The following is a 20,669-nucleotide window of genomic DNA, read 5'->3' as shown; positions in this document are numbered from 1 at the left end:
ACACATATTTTAAGTCTATTTGGAATTGAGATATTATGGAATTGAGATATTATAACCTTTAAGTTAGAGATTGCTATTAAAAAAAAATTATAACTATAAACAAAAAGTTAATATTATACAATAAATATAATTTTTCAATAATAATTTTAATAAAATTAATAAAAATATAATAAATTTTTTTTCATACAAATATAAAATTAAATTAGCTTAACTTGTAAAATATAACAGTTAATATTTATTAAATAATTTAATATTTACTAAATAATTTAATATTGTATCTTACTTAACCTTAATCCCAAATAAACTTTTTCTCCCTACTTGAGTGTGAGAATTAATTTTCATGTAATTTACTTTGTTGGGCTTTAATTTTGTTGGACATTACATATTTATTTGTATATTTCTGTTGAGTTTGAACATCTTTTTGTAAAGTGAATTCTGTTGAGCTTGTACATTTGTTTATAATTAAAAATAATAATCATTATTAGTTGGGAGTCGGGACACCCTTGTAAATGCCAAAAAATAATTCAATCAACTCTGAATATCATCACGCTTTTACTTTTTAACCTTTCTTCATGAATCCAACCAGGTATAATAATAATTTCTCAAACTATAAAACATTGAAATCAAACTAAAATTATACAACTGCAATGTTCAAGCATATAATTCACCAGATGTTCCCACATAACAACCTCTTCTGAGGAAGAAAAATAATTCAAAACCTATGCAGCATCCATTTTAAGCAAATAAAAATCTGCCCATCAACCCAGCTTAGGTGAGAGGTAAATTATATACACTGCATATCCAAATTCATCAGTCGATTCCCAAGCTTGAGTACGGTTCATAGCCATCCTGCCAATGAAATTATTACAGAAATTACAGCTAACATGCAAAACCCATAATGTGTTAACCCAATTCTGCTTAAGGATGCTACTCACCGAGCAATCATCATGTACCCGCCATATGGTCTCCCCAAGAAGGTTTGCAACTGACAGAATCGTCAACTGTGGGAAATAATTCTGCTCTGACACGGGAATGGTATTTGTTATGATCACCTCTTGAAACAGACCGCTTGACAACCTCTCGATTGCTGGGGGACTGCAAAATGAAGAGGAAAGACACAAAAACACAACAATGGAAGAAATGAAAAGTCAGCATAAAAACAATCAAAATAATGATCGCATGTGCAAAGTCCTGAGAATTGCTCTTGAATAAAGGTGCTTGTGATTTTGATTGATGAGGATAAAAGATATGACATGAGGTCAAATTTTAACATTCAAAGTAAAATGTAAAATTAATTGTTGTGGCCTAACTAGTGATAAACCACACTAATCTCAAAGTTAATTTGGAGTGCTTGGCTAAGCATCAACAATTGTACAGTGATTGTACCTTAAAAGCATTAATACATCTAACTCACATCATAAACACATTCCAAATTACCAAAAGTTGCCAGTAATTTTCTAACCGAGACTCAAAATTGTTGAAGGTATGTGTGAATCCGTAGATATAAAATTATAAAATAAAGATCTAATGATTGTCATGTCTGAACTGTACAGAGAATGCAGCTCAGTTAACCAGAAGTTATAATATGCAATAAAGGAATGAAGCAGAATCCTTGACTAAGAACAGAATTGAGATACCTAAAAACAGCATGTGTACTACATGCATAGACTTCCCTAGCCCCCTCTTGATGTAGCAGAGCTGCACCTTTGGAAATTGTTCCTACACCCCAAAATCTAATCAGTCATACTTAACATGGTAACAAATAACAAGATTGAGATGATAGCACTAAGAAATAACAGGAAGAATATCACGTAAACTGGTCATCTATAGCATGTTTTTTTTTTTTTTTTTTCTGTTTGACAAAAAGAAACAAAAAAGTTTGACAAAATGGATTCTTGGGAACTCCTGGTGAATTACTTCCTCTCTACTAAATTTTGCCGTGTGTGTGAACATTTTCATAATTGGTTGAAAAACAAAATGGCAAGAAGTTAATGGAGAGGGAGCAATGCACCGGCAGTACCCAAGATTTTTCCTTTCAAAGCTGACCAGCTGTGTCAATCATGTCGTCCACCATAACAGCCACCCTTCCCTTCACATCACCAATTAAATTCATCACCTGCAAACAAGCACATGCAAATATATAAAAGTAACAATAAAATATCTCTAGCTATATCAAGATATGCAAAATGAAAGAAACTTCAAAGATAACAATCATGGAGCATAAGGACACAAGCTTATAAGTGAATCTCACCTCTGCAACATTGTGCCCCTGACGTCTTTTATCAACAATTGCTAGAGGAGCATCTGATAATTTTTTGGCAAACGCACGTGCTCTAGCAACACCTCCAACATCCGGTGAAACCACTACTAAATCATCAGAACTTATAGCCTTACTGGCCAGGTAGTCAAGTATCACCGGCTAGAGGTGCAAAAACGAGAGAAAAAGAATATGAATTTAAAAACTAATATTAATATTAAAGAACATAAAGTAAACATTTAAGTTGATTCAATTATTTACTTATTATAGCGCAATAAGATGTCTCATAGTCTAAATTATACCATAAGAAGGATAAGATATAGCTTTGAAAATAAAAGCTCAATAAGTCCGTTATAAATCCAATCTATAGGAAAGGAATCTTCCAAATTCTATTTTAGCCTTTTCCTATGCCCCCAAACTAATCTAGATTCAATCATGTTTTAGGTTTTATGACTGCTGCCATACTCAAAATCCATATCTATGAATAATCTCATAGAGACCAAACAAATAATATGGCCACTACCTGACCGTATACATGATCCACAGGAATGTCAAAATAACCCATAGACTGTCCAGAATGAAGATCACAGGCAAGCACACGGTTTGCACCAGCCTCAGTTATTAGATTTGCAACAAGTTTGGCCGCAATGGATTCACGCCCTTGAGTCTGAAATAGTACCATTGAATTAAAGGTTGATTAACATGGAGAAATGGAAACCATTTATCGGGTCATAAAACTACCTTTCTGTCAGCTCGTGCATACCCAAAATACGGAATGACAGCAGTAATATTTTTGGCTGAAGCTCTTCGACAGGCATCAATCATTACGAGAAGCTCCATGATATTCTCATTCGCAGGTGGACAAGTAGGTTGTACAAGAAACACATCACACCCCCTAACACTTTCTTGTAACTGAACATATATCTCTCCATCCGCAAAACGCTTTATCTTAATTTTTCCCAGATCCAAACCCATGTAGCAGGAAATTTCCTATTGCATAACAAAAGTACGTTTGATTTTTACATGCATCAAGCTGAAGATATATCTGTGAAATAAAAGTTGGTAATATTTAATAACTATGGAGTAATAAATTCCAGCATTTAAGTCTTAACTGATGCAGCTTATCCATAACTATCGCATTATGTTAGTTATTAACCTTACAAATGTACCCTAAAAGCTAGAGTTGCCAGACAGCAACACTAAATGGAGCCCTAATTCCAAGTAACAAATTACAATCAGTAACTGGAAATTAAGAACCTGAGAGAGTGCGGGATTAGCAGTGCCAGAAAATATACGGAGTCTGGTGTCGTTCTTGATCATTGTATTACCTAAATGGAATTTTGAATCCAAAAGGTTGTTATTAAGGATCGAAATGCAAGGAGGTCCATTGTCATACTTCAAGGGCTCAATCACATTACACCTCTGCCACCAAAACCACATACACAAAACAATTAAATAATCTTTTTAAAGCACTCTCAGTATCAGTAAGAATTGGAGAAAATCAAATTACATACTACTCGGAACGAATTACGCTTGCTGCAGTTGCAGATGAAACTCAGGCTTGTTGAATAAGTGAATGCTGATTGCAGAATTGAAGCCATTTTTTTTTTTTTTTACCCTTCGAATTAAATCAGGGAAATGATTGAATAAAATTCTGGAGTTGCCCTTCTTCAATCGGGAAGAAGATATTTCGACTTTAGGGAAATTATCACTTACCTCCCTTGAGGGTTTTCGATATTTCACTTTTGGAAAACATTGAATAAAGAGGCATGGACTTCTGACTTCTCTTCCAAAGTCCAAACTTTAAACTCTCTTTGTCCCTCGCCCCCCGGCCTCGGCCTCAACAGCCTCGTCTTGTGGGCATTTTGGTAACTTTAGCTAGAAACAATTTTATGTAAGATTTACAATAATGAGCATTTTTCGTATTGAAAGTGTTCATCGTCATTCGTCAGTATTGTCCCATTGATTTACATTGTCGTGAGATTAACTTTGAATTACCTATTCTCTGAATTGGTTATCTTTAAGTTATTTTTTTAATTTTTTAAAAAAAATTTATTTTGACCCACAACGATGGTCAATCGTGAAAATACATTTCACTATTTTTAAACTCTTATTTTATCATAAATTTGAGGTTTAATCTCGATAATTTATTGTCGTTTGATAATGGTTCTAAAGTACTAAATTTGACACTAATGAATATTAATAACCACTAATAGGCGATGGCTTGTAATAAAAAATAATTGATTATAAAACTTATGGTTGAGTCGCCATTGTAAATATTTTAATAATTAACAAATTAATTTAAAATAACTACTTATTTAAGGATATTAAAAAATAAATGAAAAAGGATGAAACAAGACCATGGGGTCATAATTAACTTGCAAACTCAGGTTAAATTGGAAAAACTTAACCGATTTAGCGTTGACACTTTTATGCCTCCAAACGTATAATTGTACTGAATACATTAAATTTAAGTTTAAAATATTTTTAAATATTTATATTTAAAATTTATTTTAAAAATACGCAAATATTTATTTACATATTTTTAATATTTTATATGTTTTATTTTATTCCTTATTTATGTTTTATGCGGCTCATAATTTTTGCCCAATTGAGTCAGTTTATAACTCCGCTGGTAGGATAGACTAGACCCTCTCTACATGGAGAGCTTAGGCTCTGGCTGGCGCGGGCCCGTTTTGGAGCAGACAAAATACTGTGTGCGAGGTGCGCCCACAAATTTAACACGTGCTCCATAATTTAAGAATTTAAAATAAAATTTGTTTTAAAGCGGGTGCAATGAAAAAGTCCTGTCCCGGGCTTCTTCTAGAAATATGTTTAAAAGAATTCTCAAGTAAAGAATAATATTTTCGCCAAATTGGGCAAGTAAAATGGACCGGAGTTTTCATTGTCCGACAAGTCGTTTCGCGTATGAATCAATATCACGTTTCCACAACAAAGTCCAGCGTCGTACGATACGTGTCGTTGCATGGTTGCCGTTTCACCTGCTGGTCAAAATTGTTGCTCCAAAATCTAAGGCTCTGAGCAACTAAATAAAATAAAACAAACAAATAAAATAAAATAAAACCGCCACGCATTCGGAGTATCTCGTTGCATTCCTCCATTTCCCATTTTTTCACTCCATATCCAATTCCAAATAATTCTTCGGCATTTTTTTTCTCATTCGATTTTTAAAATTTGGTTTCATTTTTATTTTCTACAGAAATGAGCAAAACTCGTTGACGAAAGAGGTAAATTACTACTTCCCAGAATTTTTTTCTTTTAAGATTCAGTTTTGCCAAAAAAAAAACAAAAATGATGTTTTTGATTCAGGTTTGGTTGAAATTTTGATTATTGGATCGATACTTGTTTCAGATTTATTTCTAATTCAGAAACGAAATAATGGGAAATTTTTTTTTCTTTTACTTGATTTTGACGTAAATAAAACTTGATCAATTAGATGAGAATTGTTTGAGATTGAAGAAAATCTGGTTGATTTTTCTATGTTAATTTGGCATTCCCATAATTTAAACTTATTTGTGTTTTTTTTTCGTGATTAATAATAATTTAGTAATTAAGGTGTAATACTTGAAACAATTTAGCTGATTATTGGCAAATTTGTTTCCCTATTTTGATGATATCAGAAGCTTTTTGTATGATCCGAAACGATGTCGAGAAAATCACGTGGATTTGGAGCAGAGAAATCTCTGTCGCCTGAAGAGCAGCAAGCCAAAGTATGCATCAAAATATTGATTAAGATGTTGTTACTGACATTTTTTTTTTTTTTGGTTAGTTATTTGGTGGAGGTTCATTCTTTTCCAATGAATTTTTCTCTCTATTTTTAGTTGTAATTTCGTGTTAGTTTTGCGCATTTGCATCTTCATTATGGTTTTTCCATCTAAATAATTTGATATAGCCTGTTTGCTTGGATGCCAGAGAGTTCTTTGTTTCTAAAATCTGAAAAAAGGTAAATACGCAGGGAAATGTGTCTGGTTAAGAGTTTACAGTAATAATAGTTTTCAAGTGTGATCCTGAACTAAGTAAATATCAGAGAAAAATAAATAGTTGGTTTTGTTGTTTTCTAATATATTATAACCAGATTATATGTTTGAAAATATCTGAACTGTATTCTACGTTTTAAAGAATTGTATTGGCCTCATGAATGAAACAGTCTGGCGATTATTTGGTTGAGGATTCTTGCCCTCATTAGAGTTTGAAGGGAAATTTTTATTTTAGTCTGTGGAGTCGAATGTAAAAAACTCTTTAGGAGATCAACTGATTGAATTTGATTTCATTCAGATAAATGAGGTTAGAAAGATTATTGGTCCTATTGCTGATAAATATCCAGTACTTTGTTCGGACGAATCAATATCAAGGTACCTCAGAGCAAGGAACTGGCATACAAAGAAGGCAAGCAAAATGTTAGTAGAAAGCGTGAAGTGGAGGCTGGAATACAAGCCAGAGAAGATCGTATGGGTATGCATATATTCTTTCCAGTAGTTTTTTCTTTTTTTTTTTGGGTAAATTAATCTAGTTTTCTCGAATATGTAAAAACCTTTAAACAAAGGGAAAATGGAAAGAGATACTTGGTTTTGTTTGTGAAAATTCATCCTATTTCTGCTGTTGGATTGCAACATGCAATGCTTGTTCGGCGACTAGTTTTCTATTACTACAACATGGATGCTTAGTAAGCTTTTGCCCATACTCTTTAGCTGTGCTCTTCTAAACTCTGAACTATCAACTATGAAGGATAAAACAATAACATTAAAGCAACTTACAAGATAATAATTTTCTTTTAGCTGCTGGTACTATATCTGCATATTGCTGCTATGTATAACATTAAAATCACCTTTTGTTATTGCTTTAGGAAGATGTTGCTCGAGAAGCTGAAACAGGGAAACTTTACAGAGCTAATTTCTGTGACAAATTAGGAAGACCTGTTCTTATAATGAGGCCAGGTTCCCAGGTAGATAGATCCATATTTCCATTTGGTTCTTTCCTCTGCTGTTATTCCTATACTGAGTTCAATGATGAGGGATTTTAACAAGTTACTGTGTCAGAATTCAAGCTCAACAGAGGGGCAGATCAAGTACTTGGTGTATTGCATGGAAAATGCTATAATGAATTTGAACCCTGATAGGGAGCAAATGGTGTGGCTAATTGATTTTCAAGGGTGGACAATGGGGAGTGTGTCAGTAAAAGTGACTCGGGAAACAGCTAATGTGTTGCAAAATCATTACCCTGAGAGATTGGGCCTGGCAATCCTCTATAATCCCCCAAAAGTATTCGAATCTTTTTGGACGGTATCTCACTGCTCCTTTCTTTTATATAATCTTTGCTTGTCAAGTTGCGGCATTGTGGTTATACTATAAATCTTAATAGAGTCCTCTGGAGATGCTCATTTGCTGCTGAGGAGAACATGATTCAGACCATTAGTGAATACTGAATTTGTTTTTCTAATGAATGTAATTTCTTGTTTTACTTGTCCTCTCAACAATTTTGGCTGCTGATTGGAGGACCACTTTTTCAATACCTGTCTGGAAAGGAGTGAGGAATCTCTGGTTATTTCCAATGTCGTTGTATTGTCTCGTTCTTTTGCTTTATTGATTTCCCCACCAACTTTTGGCCACCTGGTACTTTCATTGCTTTGGCTTAGCTCTGATGTGAGACATTGTCTAAGAACACTCTTTAAGGGTTTCATGTGAATTCCGTATCTAGAGCTTCTTCCTCTCTGTTCTTTTGGGAGCATTTTCCATCCTTTATTTTTCTTTCTTTTTTCATTTGTATGAATGTGAAGACTAAGCAGTAATATTGTAAAAAGATGGTTAGCCTTTGAAAATATAAAACAGCTGAGATGGAAAAGTCGTGCCTTCTGCTCTGGCAACATTTTGTGTTAGGCCACTTCCCGTTTACAGTATGATGTACTTTACCATATTTATAATACGAGAAAAGTTTAAGTGAATTTTTCTTTCATGCAGGTGGTGAAACCATTCCTTGAGCCAAAGACATACAAGAAAGTGAGGTTTGCCTATTCTAACGATCCTCAGAGCCAGAAAATAATGGAAGCCCTCTTTGATATTAATAAATTGGATTCTTCTTTTGGGGGAAGAAACAGAGTTGGGTTTGATTATGAAGCATTTGGGCAGCTTATGAGGGCTGATGATAAGAAAAAGTCTGATTTAATGAACTCTGGATGCTCAGTACCAACTGACCATCTATTAGTTGCATCTCAGTCATCACAATCCGAGTCATTGACATCAGACCACTGTTCGGATGACTCTGATAACGAGTTAGATGAGGCAACTTCCACCTTGGAGGATGTTGATGAGAAAGTACCGGGGCTGAAACTCGGCTATGATGATGTTCCAAAGAGTGAAGCTGCAATGGCGAAACAAGTACAATGACTTGGGATGAAATCATGGGGCCGGTTCTGGTTTCTATGATCCTTCTTTACAAATTCTGATCATACCTTAATGCAATCTTATTCAGTTAGTTTCTTGAAAGCAAGATTTTGACCAAAATCTTGCTGCTATAATAACGAGTATCCCAAACTATTTAAGCAGATAGGCGAAGTTTATGTTTATGTACAGATGTCAGCTGGGAAATATGATAATTTTTCCAGGGTTGATTTTAGTGATGTCAGGAAATGAAAGGAAAAAAAAATTAAAAAAAAAATAACAGATCCTTCAATTGCATCCTTTCTATGAAAGCAAGTTTACTTTTCTAATTAGATTTTGTCCTCTCTCTCTATTCACTCACTCTCTCTCTATCATTTTCTTCTTTATTTATCTCGTCCTTCTCTTCACCAAGCATTTTTCTTCTAATTATTGTATTTCCGGGTTTATATCGTATAAAAAAAGAATATGAGGTTAATGACAAAGCATGGACAGGACAAGGTGAAACTACTGTCTGTTCCTGTCTCTTTAGCATTTTTCTAATGGACAATCAGGAAGCAATAACTCAACACACGAGCTGTCTCGTGATAGGAATGAGTGATGATGAAAGTCCGTTTTAATAAGATGTAATTTAGGAAGTATAGATTCATATTATAATGATTTTCATGAATGCAAGTAAGAGATTAATTAAAATTGAATCTCATAGTCAAGGCGGAGAGACTAAACTCTTTTTTACCAAATCAAAGTGATACACGATTTGTGCAATCTTCTCTAACCCTTATCGATATATATTGGGTTATTTATTTTTGGCTAAATTAAAAAAAAAAAATGTTAAAAGGAATGAAGAAGTAGTCAGATGTTTGAAATGAAGGGGTTGAAAGAACGTCCGTAGAAAAATATTAAAATCAAAGTGAACGAAGAAACAGCCTCACGGGTTACGACTACAACTCACAATTCCAATGGAAAAACCGCCAACCTGTGAAGAAAGAGAAGCAAAGAGAATTAAAAAAACTTTTGATTCATTCCACTTTATCCAAAGAAGCAATGATCGTTCCCACACCTGATACACATTCGAATCCTGAAACTATATATATATGTATGTGTATATACGCGCGTGTGTCTGTATGCGTGCATTAACCTCTAATTCGACGGCTTAGATTGAGTTATCATCAGTTTAATTTTATGTCGTAATACTCAAATTAAAAAAATTCTTTGACACGGTATAGTAAAATTCTTTTTGTCAGAAAATATACAAGTTAAATAACCCAGAAAAAAAAAAGAAAAAGATAGCAACTTTTTTGCTTTCTCGTTTGATCAGATTCTTTTCTCTTCTTTTTGTACCGCCCCATTTTCTCACACACTCAAAAAGAAATATGAAAATAGAAATACAATACAGAAAAGAAACAGCTTCCGCCCTTTAGCTGTTGTGTGTATTGCTGAACACTTTCTTTTTCGGTTTCAGTTGTTGGTTTGATCGTCGTCTGATTGCTTGGAATCTCATTTGATTCAATTACTGAGGTGGGTTTATGCTCAAATCGTTAAAGTTTCAACCTTTTTCTGTTTTATTCGATGCGTTATTTTTAGATTTTTCTGTTCTGAATGGATCAAATGCTGTCTGGATTTGCTTCTGACGATGGGTTGTTTTTGTTTTATTGAAAACAGATTGTTTTGTATAGAATAGTATCTCCGGCAGGAGGAAAATGGGTGTTGATGCGATGAGAATTGGAGTTCAAATGAGGAAAGTTATGTCCTTTTCTATGAGAACATGTTATGGATTAGTTTGTAACCATCCATTTCTTGTGGGTTTCATGTGTTTTTTGATATTTTTGTATAGATCATCTCCTTTTGTGTTTTCTCTTTTGGTTTCTGCATCTCCTGTTCTGGTTTGCGCTGCTGTTTTGCTTGGTACTCTTTTGAGTTTTGGACAACCAAACATACCCGAAATTGAAATTGAAATTGAAATTGAAAAGGAAGAGAAAGTTACTACTACTCGTGAGATTGCTTCTTTGAAAACTGGGGTTGTAGAGGATGATACTGTTGTCACTGGAGATGAGCATGTGAGTTTTGAAACCTTGGAGAGATATGTGGGAAAGGGAAGTGACATAGTGGAGAATGATCTTGATGATTCGATTTTGGTGGATGGTAAAGGAATTGAGGTTCAGGAAGATGGTGGTTTAGTCAATCGTATGCTGTTTATTAATGTGAATTCTAGGGAGATGCAGTTTGAGAAGCAAGCTGTTGAGGAAGTAGCGAGAGAATCTAATGATTTGTTGGCGTTTGAGAAGAATGGGGAAGTTCATGAGGAGAAGCCTCAGATTGAAGGAAAGTTGATTGATGGAGAGGTTCTTGATAATCTAGATTCCAATAATGGCCTTAATGGGATAGAGAATCCTGTGGTGGAAGATGGTAAAATTCCTGAAGAATTAATCAGTACTCTCAAGAAAGATCAGCTGGTTTCTACTCCAGATTCATCTTTAATTGATACTCTCAAGGAAGATCAGCCGGATTCTGCTCCAAGGTCATCTTTGATTGATGCTCACAAGGAAGATCAGCCGGATTCTGCTCCAGGTTCATCTTTGATTGATGCTCTCAAGGAAGATCACCTGGGTTCTGCTCCAGGTTCTTCTTCCATTGATGCTCTCAAGGAAGATCACCTGGGTTCTGCCCCAGGTTCATCTTTAATTGATGCTCTCAAGGAAGATCATTTTGCCTTTGCTCCAGGCTCGTTTTTAATTGATGCCCTCAAGGAAGACGAGTTGGGTTCTGCCCCGGGTTTGTCTTGGAGAAGGTTAGAGGAAGATTATGGTGAGGGCAATGGAGCTGATGGTGACGAATCTTTGGATTCTGGTTCTGATGGGGCAGAGAGTTCCTCACCAGATGCTTCAATGGCTGACATTATGCCGATGCTTGATGAGCTTCACCCACTTCTACAATTGGAAGCTCCTCGACCTGCTTGTGGATCTCATGATGGATCAGATACTGGTTCGGAGAGGCTACATAAGAGTGATGATGAGAGTCTGGACTCTGAGGAGGATACGGATAACCAAGGTGAAAGTGCTGACTCTGAGGAGGATACAGACAACCAAGGAGAAGGTGAAGATGATAATGATGATGACGAAGAGGAAGGAGTAACAACAAAGGGAGAAAAAGAGGATGAAAGTAAATCTGTAATTAAGTGGACAGAGGTTGACCAGAAGAATCTCATGGATTTGGGGACTTCAGAGCTTGAAAGGAACCAACGTTTGGAGAATCTCATTGCAAGGAGAAGAGCTCGTAAAATCATGAGATTGATGGCAGAGAAGAATCTAATAGACCTAGAAAGTTCCGATCTTCCTTTTAGTATTCCACCAATTGCAACAACAAGGCGGAACCCTTTTGAACTTCCTGATGATACCTATGATGATATGGCCATTCCTGGATCTGCACCTTCTGTTTTGTTGCCAAGTCGGAACCCTTTTGATCTTCCCTATGACTCAAATGAAGAAAAACCTGATCTCAAGGGAGACAGTTTCCAGCAAGAGTTCTCAGCGTTGCAACAAAAGGAACCGGTATACCGGCGAAATGAAACCTTCAGCATAGGACCATCTGTTTTGGGGGGCTCCAAGCATGAGAGACAAGACTTTAAATGGAGACCTTATTTCCTGCCAGAACGGTTTTTGTCTGAAGAAGGAACAGGCTACCCATCATTCCAGAGGCAACTAAGTGAAGTTAGCGAGTCAAAGTTGAGTTCTCTTCCTGATAGTGAATCTGTGAATTCAGCTGTTGATGAGGATGATAGAAAGTCTAATGAGCAAGTACCAGAACAGTTTTCTTCAGAAGGAATGAGCTATGCTACATTACAGCGGCAAATAAGTGTAATCAGTGAGTCAAAAGCAAGTTCTGTTCCTGATACTGAATCAGTTAGTTCAGCTGTCGATGAGGACGACAAGAAGCTCAATGAACCAGATGATTCTCGAGAGACAGAAGGGATCTCCAACATAGATCATGGTGCTAACCATGTTGAATGTGGAAGTAAATCCTCTGGAGAAGATTCTTTGGATATTGAACCGGCTGGGAACAGAGATGTTCATCGTGATGAGGTTGTAATTACTTTAGGGAACGTGGAGAATCTCCAAGAAAATGAACCAAGCTTTTCGGAACTCAAAGAAAATGAAAGTCATCTGGAAGCAGAAGCAGAAGCAGAACCTGGTGAAGAGAACAGCAGTAGATCAAGTTACTCGTCATTGTCAGAAGTAGATGAATATATATCTGATGCGAGAAAAGAAGAAGGCTTGACTACTTTGGAGAAAAACGCAAATGTTATTGAAGAATCTGGTGTTTCAACACATACTCTGCCTGAGTCATCAGAGTTTCAGTTTATGAGCGAGGTGGTGGAGCGTAGGGAGCCTGTTTATGATTCAAGCCCTCCAGGAATGGAGAGATTCCTGTCATTTACATCTATTTCATCTGACACACAGCTAGAGATATCTGAAATGACTTCACTTCCTGTATTGCTTGAGTGTGTGGAAAAAGAATCTGAAGCGCACAGTGAGGATACAGACAAGAATTCTGCAGGTTTTGAAGAGATCTGTGCATTGCCTTCTCAAGTCAATGCTGTAGATGAAAATGAATCAGTGGTGAGGGAAGTTGCTTTCACAGAAGCTAGTGAGCTTGATGTCAAAGAGGTTAGGTCATCTGGTGGTGTTCCAAATTTTGGTGATGATAAGGAATCTGTTGTGAGTTTGTTCTCTTCAGACACTGGACCGTCAGAGGATTATACGGTCTACCGGGGAGAACGCTTTTTCCCTGACAAAAAGCAAGTGGTCTCATCCAGTCATGATTCTGATATCCTTGTAGGGGTTCGCCAAAATCCTTATGAGTTAGATTCCGCAGCTCCATCTGCTGATTCAAGATTATCTGCAATAGAAGGGCAAGTGCCTTCAATGGTGTTTGGGCATGTTTTGGTGCAGCCAAGTGCATCTGCTTCTGAGACCGAAACTGTGGAGGAACGGGCAAAAGATAAGGTAGACCTTGTTCAGCGTGATCAGGATGATGTTAACTTGTCAAGGTCATCAGACAAACTGTTGTTAGAGGAAGGCATGGCAGACAAGGATAGAGATTTGCAGCATGATGCAGATGAAGCCCACTTATCAAAGTTAGATGCAGATATTAATGATGATGACTACCAAGATGTTGTTCAGGAGCAGGATCCTCCAGTTGTGACAGATCCAGTCCCAATGATCCATCTCAGTTTGTCTTCTTCAGAGGCCGATCATGTACTGGAGCTTTCATCAGATACCAAAGAAACTCACCAACTTGAAGAAGCCCAATCATCTTTATTGGAAAAGAATGATTCTGGACTCCACCAAGATATGGATGCAAATGGGGTATCAGCCAATTTTAGTAATGAAGATGTGCCTTCTGGAGAAAAGTCTTCATCTGAGTTGGAGAAGCAATTGTCTTGGTCAGACAAATCACCATCTTATGATTTGATCCAGGTGAGTGATGCTGCTGCTTGCATGCTCTGTCTTCTTGCTGTAGTTTTTGTTAAGACATCTATGTTAGTCTTGCCTTTAGTTTGAAATAATAGTCTCCAAGTCATATAAATATGTCGTTTAACTTAAAAATGGAAATATCCTCCCTTTATGTTTGGTCATGGCTTTTTTTTTTCTTCTCTCTGCACCAGAAGGACTTTTGGAAGAAAATATTGATGCCTTGAAAACCAAATGAGTGTACCTCAACTCACTAATAAAGGTTCTGATTTCATTGGCAAATCATAGACTCGTCAGCTTTTAATTGAATATATTGGAAATGCAATGTCACATATCAGAGTTGGCCTATTGAGTTTTTCTTTTTTTCTTTTTTGGCTCAGAAACAAAATAAGTATTGAAGTCCACAAGGACAAACGACAAAAGTCTCCAAGCCCAAGAACTGCAAATCCTATGAGATCAAAAGTTCTAACTAATGATAAGAAGAAAGACAAATCTTTAAACTCCAGAGAGATAGAAGCCCACGAAGAAGCCCATAAGGAAGCCTAGAATTTAACTCTGTCCCCTAGAAACATGTAATCTTCCATCACTTTTCTCTAAAAAATTCTTAAGTTTCTTTCCGCCCATAGAACCAAGGAGTTGCCTTATCTGGTTACCGAACATTAGGATATTTGATGTACGCCTACCTACATGGGGGATAGGAGTACTTGATTCCATTGCATTTCTTATATTTGTGGATTTTTCTTCAGAGTTGAGCGTGCCTGCTCTCACTGCAATTGTTCAATTGCAAATACTCATATTCATGAAATGTTTCTTATTGAAATTTCTAGATTTGCATGATCCATTTGAGTTGTCCACTTTATTTGTGTTAGTCAAATGAGCCATTATGCTGTTTGATCAATATGAGTATTCGTTTGAGAGCTAGATACTTATAATAAATAGCTAATGTGAGGCTAACAAGGATTGTTCTTTAATTTGCAGCAAGCACCTACCATCCTGATGGAGTCTATAAAGGAAGTAAACGTTGCCAACAATGAGAATGCATCTGATGATCATAATCACGAGGACAAAACTTTGAAAAGTTCCTCACACTTGACTTCCGGATCCCCTTCAACCCCATTCGAGAGTCCAGAATTGAGGTCACCTCGTGGAGAGGAAGTAAACATGGTCAATGGAAATGCATTCAAAATTCATGATGATAAGCCCAAAACTGAGAAAAAATCTGCATCTTTGACTTCGGACTCTTGTTCAACAACTCCATTTGAGAGTCCTGAAGATCAATCTCCTGGTGGAGAGGATATAGAAGAAGATATCCTTGACAGAATGGTATATGGGGATGCAGGACATGTCAAGGAACACTTTTCTTTAGAGGCATATGAGAAAAGCAACAATGAAGAAGCTGATGAGATAAAAGAAATTGATGAAGGATTGTTGTCAGAATTAGATACGGTCGGGGACTTTAGTGTCAAAGAAGTTGTTGGGAAGTCCCTCAATACTGAACTGACGCCAGCAGAGATTACCATCTCTAGTATTGAGTCATTGCATAATGATTCATTCCCACTAGAAACCAACCTGGATCTACCGGTTCTTGAAGCAAAATCAACTCAAGATATTGTCTTGGCATTTAAGCAACTTGAAGAAGGAGCAGATGTGGCGGATGTCATTTTACCCAGTATGCTCGAGAGTGAGGTAGTTAAGGGGGAAAGCAATTCAGACATACCAGTTGTTGAAGCACAATCTGTGGAAGACATTCTTGCTGTTCTGAAGCAAGTTTCACAAAGTGATCTGGCTGAGCTTCCAAAACCATTGGAATCAAATGATCACTCGGCTGAAGTAGAAAAAGTGGAAGTGGTTTCAACAGAGCAAATTGAATCATCCAGTGATGTACATTCTGGTATTCAGGAAGATATTGCAGAATCAAATGATCACTCGGCTGAAGTAGAAAAAGTGGAAGTGGTTTCAACAGAGCAAATTGAATCATCCAGTGATGTACATTCTGGTATTCAGGAAGATATTGCAACTGCTGCCGGTGAATTGAAACTTGTACCCAAAGAAACATCTGAAAATTCCAGTCCGAAGATATCAGATGATAAGAAAGAATACATTGTAAAAGAAGATCAAGTCCCGACTCCCTTTCAAATGCAAGGTCCAGTGGTTCTGAATGAAGACAAGAATGCAAAAGGAACTTGAGAAAGGAAGAGTTTGATGGGCTTGCTTTTCCTCTGTTTTCTGCAGAATGGTGGTATTGGTTTTGAGTTGCTTATTTATCATATCTTGGGTTAACGGTAGAGCTGCATTTGGGTTCTTCATTTTTTATTTTTTTTTTTGTCTTTTTTTTCCCCCATTGATTGATTTCTTCAAGAATGAGTTTTGGTTTGATTTCTTGAAGTGTGCAAGTTTTCTTGTTTTTGATATACCTTCTAAGAGTGTGCAGGGTAAAGTTTTTGAGAGGAGATGGTTTTTAGTGTTTGCGTATTGTAAATTTTGGATATATTAGTGATGAATGGGATCAGGTTTGAGTATATGCATTGATGGCTATTTTGGCCTTTGTTGAATCTTTTTAATCCTTGTATTCTTTAAAATATTATACGTAAGAAACAGGAAAGTCTTGTTTTAGGTAATGTCAAAATTATTGTATTAACAAGTGCATCTGAAAGAGTAAATTAAAAATCGTTAATGAATCGCGTACTAAGTGAAATAATGAATAAAAATCGTAAATGAATCACCACCTTTTAGGATGAGTTTTGAACTTGCCGGCAGTACAGAACAAAGATTGGTAGGAAAAGTTCCGAGTGATTTGAAATTTCTGACACGAAATTATGTAGTTCAAACTATAAGCGGAAACAAACCTAAAACAAAAATGGCTTTTGCAAGGGATGTATCAGATACCCTCTACAAGGAAAAGGTACGCTGCGAATGCCCTGAAAACGATGACTTCCAAGTTTACAATAATTACATATTGGTGTCAACAAGGTTATTACCGGTAAAATTTCCAGAAAATGAATGATTCCTTCATATACAGAACGTTAGTCACTTTTAACTCCATTAACTCTAAAGATTGAGTTGTGATTCATTCTGGCAAAGTAGGGCAGCAGTGAGCATGAGTAACTGTTAGATAGTGCTAATTACGGTGGAAAGGACCAGGGGAAGGAAACCAAAAAGACCGACTGCCTTACTGCTTCTGCTTTTTCTGTGCTGGGCCTGAAGAAGTAGCAGCCTGCCAAGACATTGTTCAGAAAACAAGTTTGTTGTTGAAATGTTCCACCAAGCCATTTAGGAAAAAGATATGATTACAGGGTAAATAATCTTCTAAATAATCAGAGGTGTCATGACCACAATACTTCTATTTTAAGATATGAAAGAAATTTGACATGATAACATTAAATTTTTATATATTTTCATTGTTTATATTTTTTCATTTTTCATCAACAAATGGTTATGAAAATATTTCTTTTTCAGGATTATAAACAAGTGGTTATGAAGACAATTTTTTTTTGGGGGATCATTTAAGTTTATTTATTAGTAAATGTTTACTCTTCATGATTGACGAAAAAAGCATAACACGAAATAGGAATCAATTTTATTTCCTTTTCCCATTTTTCAATTTTAACATAGCCACTAGCCTTGATTTTCCAACCATTTCTCAAACCGTAGCAATTTCAAAGAAAAGCATACTTACCAAGCTTGAGAGTTGTTCATTGATATATGTCAATGATCTCAACATAGCTTCCAGTGTGTCTTTAGTAAGCTGAAATTTCACCTCAGTTTCTCCTGAAGGAGACTTAGTGTAATCTTGCAACTGTAAACAAGAAATATGAGAATGGAAATATCATTGAGCATGATTTGTTGCACAATTTGTTAGAACAATAACAAGTACCAAAATACAACCACGATTTCTACAAGATGGTATTAATCCTACTTCTAGAAATTTGAAAACTGACTTTATGAAGATGATGGCAGTCCAAACACTGCTCCATATACATACCCTTTTATGTATCTAGGCAGGTGACCATCAATCTAAAGTGTGAACCATCATTTTGGTCCAATCCATGTAGCAGCAAAACCCTAAAATAAGTGATTCTTGGATTATTCTTACCATAAGAATAGCACAAGACTCGATTGCATAGCAACATTGTTTCTTAGACTGCAAATGTAAATTCTCATTACCACTGCTCACTCACTTGGGCACAGACATTAAATTCTTTCATAACAGCAGACATTTTGACAAAAATCTCAATCCCTTTCCAACATTAAATAAATTTTGAAATTAAAATATACATCTTATTTGCAAAGAAGCCTGCATTTACAACTTTGATATCGCAAGTTATTTACTCCCAAATAACCAACCTACTCTAAAAAATATTAGTAAAAACATAAAAAAATCTTCTGGCTGTTCATCATTCTACTAAGCCCATTGATAAATTTAAAGAAGACTATTTTTTGACTGCATACCTTGAGGCTAATTACAGCCACTCTATTACCAGGCTCTGAGTTGCTTTTCTCCATGGCCCATGTCATGGACTTGAGGCAGGGTAGACTTCCCTATGCATCAATGAGAGAAAGTTACATTCCAAGGCTAATTTGTGACAAAATGAGCATGCTTGTTGCTTCATTGCAGTTCTTGAAACTATAGCACAATATTTATTCATTCAAAAACCCAGTGCCTTCGTGTAGAAAAGTGGAGAGAAAATAAGACAAACTAAACTCTAAAACTCTGATACCATGTTTCCAGGGGGACTACCATCACGCTGGAGTGGCATGGAAGCCAAAGGTGCCACATTAGTATCGGCAATGACTGATGCAGAAGCCCCTAGATCGTTGTGATTAAAATTTGTGAAGGGATCATCTTGATGAGGCCACAGCGGAGTTGAAATCACAGAAGACGGAAAAGGCCTAAAAGATGGTGCCGCACTCATTTTGACATGATACGAAACACTGGTCCCTGACAATGGCTGCTGATTAAGAACATTATCAACAAACAACAACAGAGTTACAACGCGACAACAGAAGAAGTTCGTCCTAAAAGGGGTCTAAGTGACAATTTTTGCCAAACCACAGGGTGCCGAAGCTTTGCACATCTAGTTCACGAAAAATATAAATAATTTTCTGACTTTGAGAGAGAGGGGAAGGGCACCTGTTCTCGAGAACTTTCCTCTTTCCATTGTTTCTGATGTTTCTGGAGCAGCAATATAAGGTTGCTCTGAAGATCAAGCGAAAGATCCGGCGGGAACAGCTTCAACAGATCATCGCTCGTAAAATTCTCGCGTACACATTTTCTAATGAGCGAGCGAAGGCTTGCCACGACCTAATTGTCAGATTTTGATGTTTCATTTTTTTTTTCTTTTTCCTTGTTTGAAAATTTTAACCAAAAATATATATATATATTCCACTAATAATTCACAGCAACTATAACATAAATATATAAAGTAATTTATTAATTAAAATTAAACGACAAGCGAGAGTTAGTGAGTGAGTGAGTGAGGAAAGTTACGGGATCGACTTGGCCGGGAGAAGGGAGATTGAGAAGAGACTGAACGTGAGACTTTTCGGCTGACCGGAGACCCGTCTTTCTGGTGGACCATAGCGTCGTTAGTATGTTGTCGAGTGCTTGTTCGGAATTTATAGCCGATAGCTTGTGCAGTTGCAGATACAACGTATCTGTCCCCGTATCTCCCTCCATTTTTTCCTTTTTCTTCTTTTTCTCCCCCCTTTGTTAGCTGCTTCGGGTTAGCTTGTCGTACCGGTATTTGCTGGATAGGCTTAGCTCTTGGGCTTCGAAATTAGTTTGGGCCGAGCCATAATCTAATTACTACGTTTATCAGAACGAGTGAAAATCATACTAAGAATAAATTATTTATTTAAGTTGTAAAAAATAAAATTCGAATGAAATTTATTTTTATTAACGTATTTATTTTATTTTGAAATTGGAATAAATTATTTTAGTTTACTAAAATATCCTTTATTAATTGTTGTCCTTGATACATTTTAATAATAAAATTAATAATAAGAAGAAGAAGAAGAATATAAATAATAATAGTAATAATTAATAATAATAATAATAATAATCATAATCATAATGATGACACTAATAAATAATAACAGTAACAACAATGATGACGATGGTGATGATAAGAAAAAATAAATTAAATAACTAAATTATAGTAATAATTACTACTGATAATAATAATAGTAGTAGTAGTAATTAATAATAGTAATATAAATATTAATAAATGATGATGATGATAATGAAATTAATAAATTTTAATAATAATAATAATAATAACAACAACAACAACAATAGCAATAATTAACAATAATGGTGACATTAATAAATAAATAAGTTCCAACAATGCTAATAAAAAAAATTAAAAATCCTTACATAACATAAACATTTGGATTACATATCATTTCTTAAGGTGATTAGACAAGGTAAATAACACATGTAACAAATCATATTTCGTGGCCAATATATTAGTCGCATCATATATTTCTCCATCACTCAAACCTTCGATTTTATTGAACTACTTGGAGCAGAATCGACCTGCTGAGGAA

The 20,669-nt window shown here is 35.8% G+C and overlaps 4 protein-coding genes across 8 annotated transcripts; 2 read left to right on the top strand and 2 right to left on the bottom strand.

Annotated features, from left to right (window-relative positions):
- Positions 1–551: 551 nt before the first annotated feature.
- On the bottom strand, positions 552–3,973 carry LOC18045719 (ribose-phosphate pyrophosphokinase 5, chloroplastic). Of its 2 annotated transcripts, XM_006437257.2 has the most exons (9): positions 3,772–3,973; positions 3,515–3,679; positions 2,999–3,247; positions 2,781–2,924; positions 2,252–2,419; positions 2,047–2,116; positions 1,638–1,719; positions 936–1,095; positions 552–849 (listed from the first exon to the last, which is right to left on the bottom strand). In XM_006437257.2, the coding sequence occupies exons 1-9, from the start codon at positions 3,856–3,858 to the stop codon at positions 811–813; spliced, it is 1,164 nt and encodes a 387-aa protein (XP_006437320.1). In that variant the 5' UTR covers positions 3,859–3,973; the 3' UTR covers positions 552–810. The 2 variants fall into 2 exon arrangements, with proteins under 2 accessions (XP_006437320.1, XP_024042217.1); XM_024186449.1 differs by lacking the exon at positions 3,772–3,973 and having other exon boundaries at positions 2,999–3,302; positions 3,515–3,552.
- A 1,285-nt stretch (positions 3,974–5,258) lies between these two features.
- LOC18045718 (phosphatidylinositol transfer protein 3) lies at positions 5,259–8,982 on the top strand. The gene is made up of 6 exons (XM_006437250.2): positions 5,259–5,505; positions 5,899–5,988; positions 6,554–6,730; positions 7,122–7,220; positions 7,315–7,557; positions 8,233–8,982. Exons 2-6 carry the CDS (start codon positions 5,923–5,925, stop codon positions 8,656–8,658), a joined length of 1,011 nt encoding a protein of 336 aa, XP_006437313.1. The 5' UTR covers positions 5,259–5,505; positions 5,899–5,922; the 3' UTR covers positions 8,659–8,982.
- A 577-nt stretch (positions 8,983–9,559) lies between these two features.
- Positions 9,560–16,679, top strand: LOC18045717. Of its 2 annotated transcripts, XM_024186448.1 has the most exons (4): positions 9,560–9,745; positions 10,112–10,167; positions 10,312–14,126; positions 15,099–16,679. In XM_024186448.1, the coding sequence occupies exons 3-4, from the start codon at positions 10,350–10,352 to the stop codon at positions 16,305–16,307; spliced, it is 4,986 nt and encodes a 1,661-aa protein (XP_024042216.1). In that variant the 5' UTR covers positions 9,560–9,745; positions 10,112–10,167; positions 10,312–10,349; the 3' UTR covers positions 16,308–16,679. The 2 variants fall into 2 exon arrangements, with proteins under 2 accessions (XP_024042216.1, XP_006437311.1); XM_006437248.2 differs by lacking the exon at positions 9,560–9,745 and having other exon boundaries at positions 9,922–10,167.
- Positions 16,680–16,831: 152 nt separating this feature from the next.
- On the bottom strand, positions 16,832–19,819 carry LOC18045716. 3 transcript variants are annotated; one of them, XM_024186637.1, is made up of 6 exons: positions 19,609–19,819; positions 19,252–19,422; positions 18,839–19,072; positions 18,570–18,659; positions 17,797–17,916; positions 16,832–17,334 (listed from the first exon to the last, which is right to left on the bottom strand). In XM_024186637.1, the coding sequence occupies exons 1-6, from the start codon at positions 19,795–19,797 to the stop codon at positions 17,290–17,292; spliced, it is 849 nt and encodes a 282-aa protein (XP_024042405.1). In that variant the 5' UTR covers positions 19,798–19,819; the 3' UTR covers positions 16,832–17,289. The 3 variants fall into 3 exon arrangements, with proteins under 3 accessions (XP_024042405.1, XP_006437310.1, XP_024042406.1); XM_006437247.2 differs by having other exon boundaries at positions 16,835–17,334; positions 18,839–19,069; XM_024186638.1 differs by lacking the exon at positions 16,832–17,334 and adding an exon at positions 18,103–18,182 and having other exon boundaries at positions 17,825–17,916.
- Positions 19,820–20,669: the final 850 nt, after the last annotated feature.

This window comes from Citrus clementina, unplaced genomic scaffold, assembly GCF_000493195.1.
Source record: "Citrus clementina cultivar Clemenules unplaced genomic scaffold, Citrus_clementina_v1.0 scaffold_4, whole genome shotgun sequence".
Taxonomy (NCBI): Eukaryota; Viridiplantae; Streptophyta; class Magnoliopsida; order Sapindales; family Rutaceae; genus Citrus; species Citrus x clementina.
The sequence above is the reverse complement of the archived record's forward strand: the minus strand, read 5'-3'. Positions and strand labels throughout refer to the sequence as shown.